The 13,886-nt window shown below is 51.7% G+C and overlaps 1 protein-coding gene across 1 annotated transcript in view; it reads right to left on the bottom strand.

The window, feature by feature from the left end:
- Positions 1–13,886, bottom strand: part of RYR1 (ryanodine receptor 1) — a 101,359-nt gene that overhangs the window by 60,508 nt on the left and 26,965 nt on the right. Inside the window, exons 26-37 of the mRNA XM_058674101.1 lie at positions 13,147–13,321; positions 12,769–12,977; positions 9,675–10,069; positions 8,829–8,961; positions 7,872–8,032; positions 7,274–7,439; positions 4,979–5,065; positions 4,652–4,878; positions 2,825–3,437; positions 2,115–2,384; positions 1,606–1,806; positions 807–918 (exon numbers count right to left, since the gene is read on the bottom strand). Coding sequence (XP_058530084.1) covers positions 807–918; positions 1,606–1,806; positions 2,115–2,384; positions 2,825–3,437; positions 4,652–4,878; positions 4,979–5,065; positions 7,274–7,439; positions 7,872–8,032; positions 8,829–8,961; positions 9,675–10,069; positions 12,769–12,977; positions 13,147–13,321 — 2,749 coding nt within the window. The remainder of the gene's footprint in view (positions 1–806; positions 919–1,605; positions 1,807–2,114; positions 2,385–2,824; positions 3,438–4,651; positions 4,879–4,978; positions 5,066–7,273; positions 7,440–7,871; positions 8,033–8,828; positions 8,962–9,674; positions 10,070–12,768; positions 12,978–13,146; positions 13,322–13,886) is intronic.

The following is a 13,886-nucleotide window of genomic DNA, read 5'->3' as shown; positions in this document are numbered from 1 at the left end:
GCTAATAACAACCAGATGGATAATCTGGAGTTGAAAAGTAGTCGCTTTTCCACAATTGCATTTCAACTAAGATTTTTTTTTTTTAGTTGAATAGGTAGGAGAAAGAAGCAGTGAACCTGAAGGTAGACCATAGAGATTATCCAATTTCTACAACAGAAAAATATAAGAACAAAATAAAATGAAAGTCTCAGGGGTATTTGAGACACAATCAGGTATATCAATTCAAGAATCCCGGAAAGATAGGAGAAAAATAGAAAAATAGAAAAATATTTGGAGAAATAATTGCCCATAGCCTGGCAATTGTGATGGAAATAATTAATCTACACATCCAAGAAACTCAACAAGCACAAAGTACCCCACAGCTGGGCACATCAAGCAAAGAAAAGAGAAAATCTTGAAGTCAACTAGAGAAAACGATTCATCCAGTACCAGGGAATTTCAGTAAGATGTATCCACTTAATTCTCAACAGAAACAGCAGAGGTCATCTATTTGCCTTTCCAGCCAGCCAGCTGTCTCTACCCAACCATCAATCACCCAGCCTTGTCCTCATCCATCCATCCAATCGCTTCCTACGTGTTTCCTTCTATCCCTCAGTGCATTCCCGTCTATAGCCATCTATCCGTCCATCCACCCAACGTCCCTACAAACGAATCCTTCCATCTGTTCACGAATCTACTCGTGCATCCCACCAAAGTGAAATTACATTGATACCACAGGTATTAAAGCTCAGGGTGTATTAGGGGAACTTCCACAGGGGCGTGGAGGAGCAGCAGAGGGGGAGCCACGGTTGGTGGCCTCTCCTTACCACAGTGTGTCAGCAGGTCTTGATGGAAGTCCTGCAGGTCCTGCCGAATCTCCTCTGGGAGTGGACATTCTTCCTCATCTGCACCATCTTTGAAGTGCAACAGCATGTTGATCTGGGAGACGGTCAAAGGTAGAAAGAGGGTTTCAGACCTCAGTGGGAGCTTCTGAGGTCAAAGTTCCAAGATCCTATTGTAGGTCCTTGTCTAAGGTCATGCAAGTATGAATTCCTGGAAAGGGCCCAGGGTGATGGCTCAATTGGCTAATGCTCGCCTTGCAAGCACTGGGATCTCATATGGACCCTGGTTTGTGTCCTGGCTACTCCACTTACTCTCCAGCTCCCTGCTTGTGGCCTGGGAGAGCAGTCGAGGACAGTCCAAAGATTTGGGACCCTGCACCCACGTGGGAGACCTGGAAGAGGTTCCAGGTTCCTGGCTTCAGATCGGCACAGAACCGGCCGTTGCACTCACTTGAGGAGTGAATCATTGTACGGAAGATCTTCCTCTCTGTCTCTCCTCTCTGTATATCTGACTTTGTAATAAAAATAAATAAATCTTTAAAAAAAAATTTTTTTAAATCCCTGAGAGACCAAGGCGGAGGTGTGAAGGGGGACAGTAACAGTCTGACATGATTCATGGGTCAGACTCGCTCATAGAGAGATATGCGGGTAAGAGGTAAGTATATCAGAATGGCCAAGAGCCAAGCGTGGGGTCAGAGGTTGAGGGTCACCACTCATGGGAACTGGAGAGACCCTGAGGGTGGGGTTAGGCAGTGAGACCAGCCAGGGTTGGGGGTCAGAGGACCTGCTCCTGGGGTGGGGAGCGGAACTCGCGGGTGCGCCTCGCAGTCTCAGCAGCACTCATGGTGAAGGCTTTCATCAGGAGGTGGTAGCGGCTCCGCTGGTTGGCCTGGAGCTTGTCCACATAGCGCTCAGCGAAGGCAGCCAGGGACTCCACGCGATGCTGCAACTCTTGGTCACAGAAATACTCGAGGAGGTGGCACATCTGCGGGAGGACAGGCATGCAGCAGGAAGGATGGGAGTGAGGTCTCTGAATCGTGCTTGAACCTCAAGACCTCTCTTCCCCTCCTCACAGCCCTGCTCACACTCCACCATTATTTTCTGCTGGGGGGCTTTAGGGCTTGTTAACATGCTTTGGGTCTCATCTTTCATGAAACCGGAGTGATCAATCCCATTTGGCATCACTCCACTGCCTTGGACCTCTTCACAGCTCCCACTGCCTTAGCACCAGGTCCAGACCCTGCATCTCCCAGCCCAGACACATGAGGCTGGAAAACGGAGACCCGAGCCCACCTGTAACTTCACAGACTCTGGCAGCTTCATTTGGAGCAGCCCCTCCTCCAAGCCTTCTTCTTTTTCCCCTTCTGCTGCCTCCTCATCCTCTTTTTCGTCATCTTCCTTTTCCTGTTCCTCTTCCTCCTCATCCTCTTCCTTTTCCTCTTCATCTTCCTCCTCCTCCTCTTCTTCCTCCTCCTCTTCCTCCTCTTCTTCCTCCTTGAAAACTTCAGGTTCGATCATCTTTAAGATCTGCTTCACATCCTCATCGCCAAAGACGCCCATCACCTGCAGGACAGAGCCTGGGTCCTCACTGCGGCCTCCACATCCACACACCTGTCTCCCCAGACCTGCTTCACCCCCTGGGGTGAGCAGGGGGTGTTCCTCTCACAGGCAGGGATGGCATCTGCCACCTTGCTATCCACCTTCTTCACCTCCCCCAGTTCCACACCCTGTGCCTCACCCACACAGGGCGATGGATGGAGGTAGAGATGAATGATGGACGGATGGACTACTGAGTGGTTGCTCGCTGGTTGGATGGATGGGAAGAAGGGAGGGGGTGTTAACATATGAATAAAAGATGAGTGGGCAGAAGGAAAGGTGATAAATGATGGGAAGATGGAAGGATGGAGGATGTGTGGGTAGTTGAGTGTATGAAGGGGGTGATACAGATGTGGGTGGGATTGTTCACAACGTGCAAGACCAGAAGGACAGAAGAAAGCCTATACCAGCAGCGTAGACACAAGCTTGAGCACCGGCACGAACTGAAACTCCACGGAGCCCCCGACAGGGTCGCGGGCGTGCTGCCCACCGTCGCGCACGGCCTCCCCCAGCATTCTCAGCGCCTTGTCCCGCAGAGCTTCCAGAGGGATGGCGGGGCTGAGGCGGGCAGGGGCTTCTGCGACTCCCGCAGCTGGCAGGGCGGCCACGAAACACGGAGGAGAGAAATGGTGTGGAGGCCTCAGCGAGGTGGTGACTCCCACGCCGGGCAGGCCGTGGCGGCGGGCCCCGTTTTCTGCCTTCCGTCCAGGGGGGAAGAGCGTGATGGCGCGGGTCTCGGGTGTGAGGGGCACAATGTACTCCGAGAGCATGGAGCGGCGGCTGCGGCAGGCACTCTCCAGGTGGATGCTGATGAGGAGGTCGTAGTAGCCTGCACGCAGGGGGCCGGGCAGGTGCGCATCCTCCAGGGCGTGCAGCAGCTGCGCCTGGTCCACGTGGCTGCACAGAGCATGAGCCACGCGGTTGTTGCCCAGGGCGCACACCGCGCGATACAGGCGGAGGGTGTGCGAATGGAAACGCTGCAGGTCTAGGCGCTCCGACAACTCCAGGATGTCCATGCACCTGCAGCAAAGACAGGCAAATGCAGAGACACAGGGGTTAGATAAGGTGGAAGACAAGATAGGGATGACAGAGAGGCAACCCATGCTTAGGTAAGTCTCTGTTGGGTGGAATAGGGCACCTGGGGCTCCGGCAGGGCCAAGGCTCTGAGAGGGCTAGAGAGTTGTGACTTTCGATGGTTCAGGGAGTCTCTTGAAAGTCTGGGAGACTCCCTGGGGGTACATCCAGGATGCAGAGGTGTGGTGATCCTGATGTGTCACTGGGGTCCTCAGGCTGGGCTTGTCCCCTCCTGGGTATGTCCAAGTCCCCAGGTTATGTCTGAACATCACTAGATGGCTACCTCCACCAGAACAGAGTAGACCTGCCTGTTTTATTTGCTGCACTTCCTGCATCTAAAACAGGGTCTACAATTAATTAAAACAAACACAAGGCCTACCATGTAGTAAATGCTCAGTAAATACATGAGTATGCCTGGGGCACCCTGAACAGGTCTGAGTACCCCTATGTCCTATGTGAGCATGCTGGAATGTCATTTCACCAAGGCCTAGTGTCACCAGCCTGGAGTGCTGCTGATTGCTTGTGAGGGGCACAGAGCTATTTGTCAAACAAATGGATGAAGGAAAGTATGAAAACCCAGATGCCTGCTAGGAGTCCTGAAGAGCGTTTCTGGCATCCATGCCAGCACAGGTGTTGCCCTGTGTGTGTGTCGGAGGGGAGGGTCCATGGGGTGGGTCTGAGATCTCCATGGGCCATGTCTCAGGTCTCCCCAGTGCACCCAAGCCTCTGGATAATGTCCTGGAGTCCCCGGAGTGCTGGCTGGGCTCCTCAAGGTGGATCTGCAGCCTGGGGTTTTACCTGGGGTGGGGTGGGGAATGTTCAGCCCATACATGTTCAGCCGTATAAAGTCCATTAAAGCATTTGGTCTGGCTCTGCCAAGGTCACCACAGGCAGGACTCAGACTCCAATAAATCAAGACCAGGCTCATATTTAAGTTGTGAATGATGTCACACATTTTCAAACGGCTCTTGACCTGTAAAAGGGTCTCCTGCCTTTTATAGGGACTTCTGAATTGAATCTGGATCCCCTGAGGTGGTCTGGAACCCCAGGGTTGTGATATGGGGAGGCACTGAGCGGCTGCCCTATCCTAGAAGGTTTGTGGTGCAGCACCGGCTCCTCCCTCCCCACCCTGCCTCCCATGGAGTGGGGAAGGCCCTGACCGGTTCTCCTCCGGGATGTGTAGTGCCATCATGGTCAGGGGCTCCTGGCACTGCACCGCCCAGCCAAGGCGCTCGCCGGCACGCCGCGTGTCCACCTGCAGGAAATGGTTGGGCATGCGGCTCCAGGAGATGGGCATCAGCATCTGCACCTCCAGCCGTGGCGGGCACTGCGGCGCTGGGTTCTTGCGCTCACTCAGGAACATGGCGGCTGACAGCGGCATGATGTTCTGCGGGCATGGAGGGTCACGCATCAGGGGTCAGGATTCCTCACCTCCTCCACTTCCAGGAAGACCTCCCTGTCCCACCTCCTCAACATCAAACGCTCACCTTCTGCTTCCCCAGCTCAAACTGAATGACATTCTGGTGAGTGGGCAGGACAAAGACAGCAGGAAAGAGCTTCGTGTTGGGCTCCACCTGGTGGAGAGAAAGCCAGGTGAGGGAGCAGGCGGCCCAGAAGGAGTGTAGGCTTGGACCTCTTCAATGGCAGGGACAGACCCTGCAGAGCCACTCTGGGGCATCGGATGGCTCTGAGATCACCTTTCGGCCATCCCTCCTGTGATCCACCCAAAGTGGCCTCCCCAACTTCTCCGGGAGTGCCACCTGTCATCTGGGTCTTTGTGTCTGTCATGTCCCCCATCAGGAATAACTTTCCCACCTCTCTCCCAAACACACCCCTCCTTGGAAACCCAGAAAATGCCTCCTGAGTGCTGTCCTTCCCTCTCCCACCTCCCGTCCACAGGATTCCATGCCATCAGCCTGCATCGACATGAGGCACCACCACTACTTGTGCAAGGTCAAAGGTCAAAGCTGAAGCTCACAGTACTGTGGGACCCAACCCTTGGTCTATACGAAACCCAGGGAACACAGCAACTGTCCAATGGCACCAGGACTGGGAGCCACTGGGCCAGCATGCTCCAACTGGTACTGTACACACGGTTCCTCTGAAATCTTGGGACAAAGCAGGGCCCACTTCAGCAAGACTGAGGAGGATCCTAAGATTCTTCATTTCTCTTTCTTTCTTTCTTTTTCAGCATTTATTTATTTTTATTGGAAAGGCAGATTTACAGAGAGAAGGAGAGGCAGAAACATCTTCCATCTGCTGGTTCACTCCCTAAGTGGCCACAATAGCCAGAGTTGAGCCAATCTAAAAGTCAGGAGCTTCTTCCAATCTCCCATGCAGGTGCAGAGTCTCAAGGCCCTGGGCCACTGTCCACTGCTTTCCCAGGCCACAAGCAGGGAACTGGATAAGAGGTAGAGCAGACAGAACATGAACTGGCGCCCATATGGAATTGCGGCGCATCAAGGTGAAGATTTAGCCAATTGTACCAGGGCCACAATTTCTAACACTCCCAGGTGAGGTTGATCCTGCTAGTCTGGGGGTCACACTTGGAGAGGTAAAGTGCCCCAGGGCTCACATGTGGCCTTGTTCCTTTAACAAACACATTTCAAATGGGGAAAACAAACAGGTGGGTTGGGAAGCCTCTATATGAAAAGAGACTTGGGCAAGTGTTTGACACACAGTTAAGACACAATTTTTGTTTGACTTGGAGTCCTTCCTCCACTTCCAATGCTAATGAGCACGCTGGCAAGCCCTGGTCACTCCTCCGTCCCCCACCCAGGGAGACCTGGATTGGGTTCTTGGCTCCTGGTTTTGGCCTGGCCCAGCTTCAGCTCTTGCGAGCATTTAGGGAGGACACCAGTGGATGGAAGATCTGTCTCTCTGTATGTCTCATCCTCCATGCCTCTGCCCTTTAAATAAATTAAAAAAAAAGGGGGGGGGCTGAAGTGACATAGCACCAAATTAAAATACATGATCTGCCTTAGATTCTAACCCCAACAAGGAAATGGTAAACAGACATTTTTGAGAAAACCAGAGAAACGTGAACACAGGTTGGGTATTTGAAAACATTTAGGGACGACTGGGCTTGGGGCTTTTTTGAGTGGTATTGTCATTATGCTTTTAAAAATATTCCTTATCTTTTAAACAGACATACTGAAACGAGATTAAAAAAATATAATGTTTTCAATTTCCCTCACAATCATGGGTGCCCAGGGAAGTGGGCATCAAGACGAAACAGGAATGGCTGCAGGTGCCTACTAAGCCTCTCATGGTTCCAACCCATTGTTAGGTTTGTTTGTTTGTTTTTAAGCTTCCTGGTTCCAAATAAAGGAAGGTTTACAAAACCCACTTTAAATGCATTAATGATAGGTAGATGGGTAAATGTGTGTTAAATCCAGGGCAGCAAACATTGATGATAGATTCTGGGTGGTGGGCATGTGAGCATTCATTGAAAGTCCCCTTGATTTTGGTGTGTGTTTGGAATATTTTTTTCCCGTAATAAAATGTTAAACAAGGCAAAAGCCACCTTTAGATTGTGGTCCATCCCATCCAAGGTGTTCCTGATGGGTGAATAGGTGGTGACCCATGTCACCCAGCCCCAGAAGGGATACAGGCCTCCCTCTAAGATCAAAGCTGTGGAGGCTCCTCCTTGCTCCTGGGCCTCCATGTAAGGAATGCTCTAGCTAGCATCTGTCTGCATCCCACCTCTCTGGGACTGGCTGTAGGGTACCTTGGAAAGGTTGTCCTGCAGTGCTCCGAGAAGTCACTTAGGCTGGACTCACCTGGAAAAAGGTGTTGCTCTCTTTACCATTGGCCGTGAAGGTCATTAAGCCAGTAGCCAAGTCCACCAGGCACCCAATGACAAGGTCTGTGTGGCTGATCCGGCCCTGCTGGCCGGGGCTCACGAAGTCCCCTCCCCACACCATGTAGCAGTTGCTGCACTTGAGGCTGGAGGAGACAGAAGAAGCCACTGCTCAGATCCTTGGGAACTCAACGCCCCCTTCCCCAAGCTCCCAGAACACACTGACCTCAGAGCCACACCCCCAAGTCCCTCCCACCTGCAGACCTGACCATTGAAACCCCATGCCACAGGCCCTGATAGTGGAGCTAGAACTCCTTGAAGTTGGTGGGGAGGCCTGGAGGGAGGATAAGGACAGGGAGCAGGATAGAGAAGAGGAAGGAGGGCATGGAGGAGGAAGAGGAGGAGATGAAAGGGAGAAGATGGAGAAGGAGGTGGCAGAAGGAGCCACTGAAGGAAAGTGATCAGGAAGAGGGGAGGGTGGGGCATAAGGAAGGAGGCAAACCTCTTAGCCAGGTTCCTCCTCTTCCTAAATGCCCCACTCCAGCCTTCCCATCTCCCCACGCACCCCACCCTGGCACCTGCTATGGACGTTGCCTTGTTCATCTCCCATGGTCACCGTCACTGCCCGGACCTTGCTGAGGTCAAAGTTCATGTCGTGCTGATGGTAGTCGGGGGTGACCCAGCCCACCCACACGCAGCTGGGCTCCTGACCAGCAAAGACCCTCACAGAGTAGTAGTACTGAGGACACAAAGAGGAGATGAGGGGGGTCAGTCTGGGGCATGGGTCACAGGGTCTCTGGGACTAGGACTTGGTTCCCCTGGATTCTCTTGACCCCCCTGAGGGTTTGACAGAACCCCCACCCCCCAATCTGAGGCCCCTGCAGCCATGTTTGCTTCTGTCTCTGCTGGGGAACCCTCAGGGTATTTTGTGAAACTGCCTTGTTTGGGTCACTCCCCAAGTGACAGCACCATGATCAGCAACAACACTTTCTGTTTCAGGGTCCCTGTCACACAGGGAGCCACCGCAATCTCACAGGCACCTGTCAGCCGGACACAGCTCTTATCCCCAACTGACTGATTAGGAGCTCTCCCGCACAAGCGGTACCTTGGTGGCCCACAATCCCAACAACCATACTGTGTGTCTCACAAAACATTCCACACTTTTGGAAGCTCAAAACCAGGCTGGGATAATTGGAAAGCTGGAAGAGACAGCTTCCCAATTATATTAATATATGGGATAATATATTAATATGACGTTCATATTTGTGAACTGAATGTTGGGTCCCGGTCTACACTGGTCTACCCCCTGGAGTAGCAAGGTCCCTGGGGGTCACAACTGTTGCCTGCCAACTTTCCTGTGTTTCGTTACTCTTGGGCCATGGCTATTCTGGATCTAGTGTCTGAAGGATTAAGTCAGTGTGTGCTGCATTTTGTGGGTCTCCAGTGCATACTGGGGTGTCTCCAGGTATGGGCAGTGACTGGACATTTGGGGATACGGAAGTGCACATGTTCTCTGAGGGTCTCTGGGTTCACACCGTGGTGGTGTTGAGGATGATCTCAGGGTCATCACGGTTGTCGGCAGGCACCACATCGTGAGGGAGCCGGGGCAGAGCAGGGGTGGCTGGGGGCTGGGTCATCATGGCGGCTTTCTTGGCCTTGAACAAGAACCTGGTGGTGGGAGGAGAGGCTGGCATGAGAATTTGCTCTGCAGTCCAATCCCTGGCCCTGCTCCCACCTCAACCTTCATAGCCCCCACAAGCATCCTAATGACATCTCACTTCTACTGCCCAAAGCCTTGCCTCTGGGGGGCTGGAATTCCCAGAGGGGCTGCTCATGGGTGCTGGGTCAGCAACATATAAAGCACTCTCTGGGAATATGGGGGTCCCCTTTGGGACATACAGTGATTCCTGTAAATGAGCATCTCTCATGTGTGTTTCCAAATGAGTGCTAAATGTAGTTGGGAGAGGACTGCTCTCCATGGTATGGCATTGTCCAGTATACTGCAAAGCATGCAGAACCCCTAGATCCCCAAAATGTTGTATCACTTCCAGACACCCGCTAAGACACATAAGCTTCACATCTCATGGAAAACCATTGCTGGAAACATGGGAGAAGATTCAGTTTCAATTCAGTGCATGCTGATGCTCTGCCCTGAAGTTAATCCTTTGGTAGAGCATTCCAGGCAAGGCCCAAGGACAGTAGAGCTCTCCACAGGGTAACAGGGCTGCCCCAATTTTATATCCTCAGTAGAACTGAAGCATCCCACAGAGTCACTGGGGAATGTGATAGGATCCCTCAGCCTTCAGTCTCCACTTTGGAGTACAACGGGGGTCCCTCAGATCACCTAATTGAGTAACAGCCCCCAGCTTCCCCTGGCTCACCCTCTCTTCTTGTTCTTCTCAGTTGTGGCATCCTTTTCATTCTCCGCCCTCACAGACTGGGCCTCCACCCCAGGCTGCGGGGTGCCTCCGGCTGTCCCCTCCTTGGCAGTTCCCTCCTTGCCTCCGTCAGCCTCGCCCCAACCTCCGGCTGAGCGGCGCAGGTTTTCATAATCTGGGTCTGGTTCTGCTGCGCGGGCCTCATCCTCTGCTGGTGGCTGCAGGCCAGGAGGAGCCAGAGGTGTGGCCCCCGCGGTGCACCGGAAGTGCTGGTGGAACTGGACTGGGAGACTCAAGCGGAGGAACAACATCTCCACAAGGCTGTTCTGGGAGCCCCAAGTGCGGTGGGCCAGGCGTAGGCAGGGGGGTGTGTCCACAGTGCCATCCATGCGTGCCACCTGCGGGCAAAAGGAGAGGACCGAGCCTGCAGGTGGGTCACTGGTCCCCACCCTGGTTACACATCGAGCCACCCTTGGGCCTTAGAGCTCCTGTGTGACAATTACTCAGACACCTTTCCTTTGCTAGCATGAAGTTCTGGGCAGCCCAGGTTTTGCTCTCAGTCCTCAGCCACCACCACCACCTGCCACACACTGGAATCACTCCAGGAAACCTACAAAACCTATCTATACACAGGACTCACTTCACACCAAACCATCCATCCATCCATGCCACAGCTCCATCCACCCATCCACTCATCCATCCATCCTTCCATCCATCCTCCCACCCAACCAACCATCCACCCATCCATCTGCGCCTCAACTAGTGCTCCCATTCATCCATGCACGCATCTGTTCATCCTCCATCTACTCATCCATCCACTCACCTGTCCATCTGTACATCCATCTACTCATCTTTCCTTCCATCCATCCATCCTTCCTTCCATCCATCCATCCATCCATCCTTCCACCCACCCTCCCATTCATCTGTCCATCTACTCATCTTCCATTTCATTCATCCATTCACTCACCCCCTATCCATCCATGTACCCATTTATTTACTCACCCATCCAACTATCATCCACCCATCCCACAGAGGTTGACTGGGCACCTATGTGGCACCTGTGAAGTGGGCATTGTCCTAGTGAACAGACAAAGGTTCAGCCTTGGACTTCCATGGGAGAGCAGCCCAGAAGGATTGGTGCTTGCTAATCTTATTGGCTGTGGACAGTAACACTCAGAAGACTGCAAATACTGTAAGCACAGTGTATAACAGGCTTTCACAAAGTAGACAAATTAGCTTTGCCTATTCTCCAGCTTCCTGTGAATGGACTCCTACAGCACATGCTCTCTTGGGTCTAGCTTACTTCACCAAACTGCAAGTCTGTGAGATGCATCCCCTGGCTGCCTGTATTTTGATCCAACCATTCATGATATGATAGCACCTGTTCCCTGAGCTGGAAACCTCTTCTGGCAATATTTGTGGTGAGGAGCCTCACACTGACTCTACCATCCTGTTCTACCTCCACCACTTCTCTGGGGTTTCTTCTTGCCCCTGCCTGAAACTCACTGTCAACACAGACCTTTCCAAAACTCACACCTAAGCAGGGCCTTCCCCTCCTTAAGACTCTTTCAATTTTACTTGGCCTTAAAATATCTCCCCACAATCACTTTTTAATGACATAGAGAAAAACACTAACTTTACAGGGAAGAAAGCCAGCCTACAGAAGCTGCCTCCATCAAAGAGTCCCAATCAGGACAGTGTCCCTCAGTACCTTCCGCAGAGCAGTTCCAGGCCCACTGCCACCCACCAAGCACACCAAAATCTGCAGATGCTCAGGACCCTTTTATAAAAAGACATAGAATGGGCATATAACCTGTGCACATCTCCAGGTTACTTACAACAATTAACACAACAAAAATCCTCTGCAAATAGTTGCTGTATTCATAGTGTTCAGGGAATAGTGACAAGAAGAAAAAATAGCTTATATGTGTTCAGTACAAAGTCAGTTTTCCCCAAAACATTTCTGGGTAAAGTTGGTTGAGTCCAACTTGCCTAAACCTACATGATGCCCCCAGCAGGACACAGGCTGACTGCTGTGAAATCCCTGCTCCATACACATACACATAGGACTCTGCAGACAAAGCCCCCTTAGGGACCCTAACATCACAGAGTCAGTGTCACAAAAGATGCATACTTCAGGGACATTATACCTGCAGGCTTGAAGAGTGAGTGACTAGGTGATACCACTTTCAACTGGAGATTGGATTCTGGCCCAGATAAAAGGGGTCATTGATATGTCTTGCCAGTTACACCCTAAAAGTTAGCCCTAGGAACTCATTATTCTGACAACTGGCAAAAATGGAATATGACCTGTGGCTAAGGAGTAGTCATCAATATTTAATTTGGACCTAAATATTTTACAATTATCTCAGAGGCTAGCCTGGTTCCAAATCAAAGCACACTGAGGGTGTGGGGGTAAAAGTCACAGTGTCTCCAGTAGTTTCCAATAAATTTGGACAGAGGAAGTGTATGCCTTCTCACCAACAATGCTACCCGTGGGAACTGTCCTGTGCCCAAGATCACAGCACAGGTGAGAGGCCATCCCCAAATCTGATTCTAACATGCTGGCTGAAGCACAGCCATGGGGAGTTCAAGTCCTTCCCAGGCTGAAAACAAGATGATCCAGTTGGATATTTATGGTCAGAGTCTAACCCTGAGGTTAAGCTTGGAAAAGCAAAGATATTGAAGTCCAAAAATTCAGATGACTGTATTGATGAAGAGCCACTAAAAAAGAAAAATTAGAGCAGAAAAAAAAAAAAAACCCACAGAGATAGTATCCAGGAAAGAATATGCTAGAATGTGCTCAGGATCTATATTTCTTTAAATCTAATTCTAGGATTATGCAGCTATTAGGACTAGAAATTTGCTTTGGGTTTATTTCACCCAGTTTCTCACCCATCTCCCTTCCTCCATGGCATTGGTGAGGCATGTGGAGCTCAGAAACGCGGTTTGCCCATGTTAGAACTTACAAGTTATGCTCAGGAGCCCACATCCGCACCTGCCTGATATGTGGACCAACACGGAAGGTTAAGCAGAAACCCAGGGAAGAGAAAGGACAGAATACAGGGGCACATAAAAAAGTGAACTTGGGCCTCACCTCATAGTGGGGGTGCTCAGGGGGCACAGGCTCAAACTGAGGAAGGCTTTTGCTGAACCATGTGGTGACTGGGCGCTGCATGTTGATGGCGAATGGCTCAAAGCCTTCCTGCAGGCCGCAGATGGCAAAGAAGCGCAGAGAGCTCACATCCTGGCCCAGGTTCAGGTGACCCACTTGTCCGGGTCCCAAGCTACAGACGGGCAGGAAGCCTGATGGGAGAGAAGGGGTGGGCAGCGGTTAGGGTGGTCGGGCAAGACAGGGGCAGCCAAGGACAGAAGGCACTGTGGAAGGCATGGGAGAGTGAGGGGCACAAGGTTAGTGCAGGGTTGGGGCAGATGCAGAGAAACCAGGAAGGGCACAGAGGAGTCTCAACCATACCGTCTCCAATCTCAATCTCACGGAAGGCAGTTTCGGAGCCTGAGTCAGACATGAGGACCTCGCCATTGAGGGTGAAGATAATGGTGTTCTCAGTGAGGTCGATCATGCAGCCAACAACATCACCTGACTGCCAGGGACGCCCAAATGGTTCACTGCCCAGGTGCCAGCGCTGGCCCTATAGGGAGGCCCAGAGATGTGGTGTGGGGAGAGACAAGCAAAGAAATGGAGAGACACAGAAGCAAGGAGAGGGGTGCTTAAAGACACAATGCAGGATGTCCGGATCAGGGCAAGGAGGACAAAAGAGGAGTCACCTGCAGAGTCTGCTCCCCAAGCTACAGGCACGGCCCTTGGACCTCCCTCCCCACTGCTCTCTGTGTCTCATCCATTCCATCTGGGTTCTCTACTGTTGCCATGGCTGGAGTGACGCAGACCACCAGAGTGTGTGTGGGGAGTGGGCCCATGCCCCAAGGAGAGTTTCCTAGGGAGATGAACTTGTCACTGTCCCCTGTAAACATTCAGAATTGATGGGAGGACAATGATCTGGGTGGATGAATAGTTGAATATATGGTTCGGTAGAAGAATGGATGGCAAACTGAGAGTACATTGGTTGAAGGAAGAAAAGAAAAAAGTATAAATATATGCATGGATGGATGGATGAATGGATGAGTGTGTGAATGTGTGGGTGCATGAGTGGATGGATGGATGGATGGATGGATGAGTGAACAGGTAGATGGGTGAGT

The sequence above is a fragment of the Ochotona princeps genome, chromosome 16, assembly GCF_030435755.1.
Source record: "Ochotona princeps isolate mOchPri1 chromosome 16, mOchPri1.hap1, whole genome shotgun sequence".
NCBI classification, from domain to species: domain Eukaryota; kingdom Metazoa; phylum Chordata; class Mammalia; order Lagomorpha; family Ochotonidae; genus Ochotona; species Ochotona princeps.
This window is presented reverse-complemented; position numbering and strand designations above follow the sequence as displayed.